The following is a 665-nucleotide window of genomic DNA, read 5'->3' on the forward strand; positions in this document are numbered from 1 at the left end:
CCTCTAAAAAAGCAGTGAAGAGGGGATGGGATAGGGGGTATCCTGTGGGGAAATATGGAAATGAGATAGCATTTGAAATGTAAATACATAAAATATTCAGTAAAAAATAAAACATTACTATTTCTGAACAATTCTAAATGTTAGTCATTCTGTCATCTCAGTTCCAGGGCAGCTTCCTGCACCTCCAGGGTTTCTGACACACTCAGGATGTGGTTATAACACTGTGTCTTGCACAGTAATAGATTGCAGAGTCCTCAGATGTCAGGCTACTGAGTGCCATGTAGGCTGTGTTGGAGGATTTGTCTACAGTCAGTGTGGCCTTGTCCTTGAACTTCTGATTGTAACCGGTACCACCATTTGCAGGATAAATATATCCAATCCATTCTAGACCCTGTCCAGGCTTCTGCTTCACCCAGTGCATATTGTAACTGGTAAAGGTGTAGCCAGAAGCCTTGCAGGACATCTTAACTGAAGTCCCAGGCTGCACCAGCTCAGCCTCAGATTGCTGCAGTTGAACCTGGGAGTGCACACCTGCGGAGAGAAAGGCAGAGAAGATGTCAGTGCCACCTCAGGCCCTGTCTTCTCTTCAGATTTGGAACTGGTGAGCTACTTACCTGAAGTTGCTGACAGGAGGAAGAAAAACATCCAGCTCCATCCCATGGTTA

General features: G+C 45.4%; 1 gene segment (V, D, J or C); it reads right to left on the reverse strand.

The window, feature by feature from the left end:
• Window positions 1–202: 202 nt before the first annotated feature.
• LOC114635406 lies at window positions 203–660 on the reverse strand. The segment is given in 2 exon segments: window positions 203–531; window positions 615–660. Coding segments are annotated over 2 exon segments (375 nt in total).
• Between the last annotated feature and the right edge of the window lie 5 nt (window positions 661–665).

This window comes from Grammomys surdaster, unplaced genomic scaffold (assembly GCF_004785775.1).
Source record: "Grammomys surdaster isolate TR1022 unplaced genomic scaffold, NIH_TR_1.0 103571, whole genome shotgun sequence".
In the NCBI taxonomy this organism is placed as follows: domain Eukaryota; kingdom Metazoa; phylum Chordata; class Mammalia; order Rodentia; family Muridae; genus Grammomys; species Grammomys surdaster.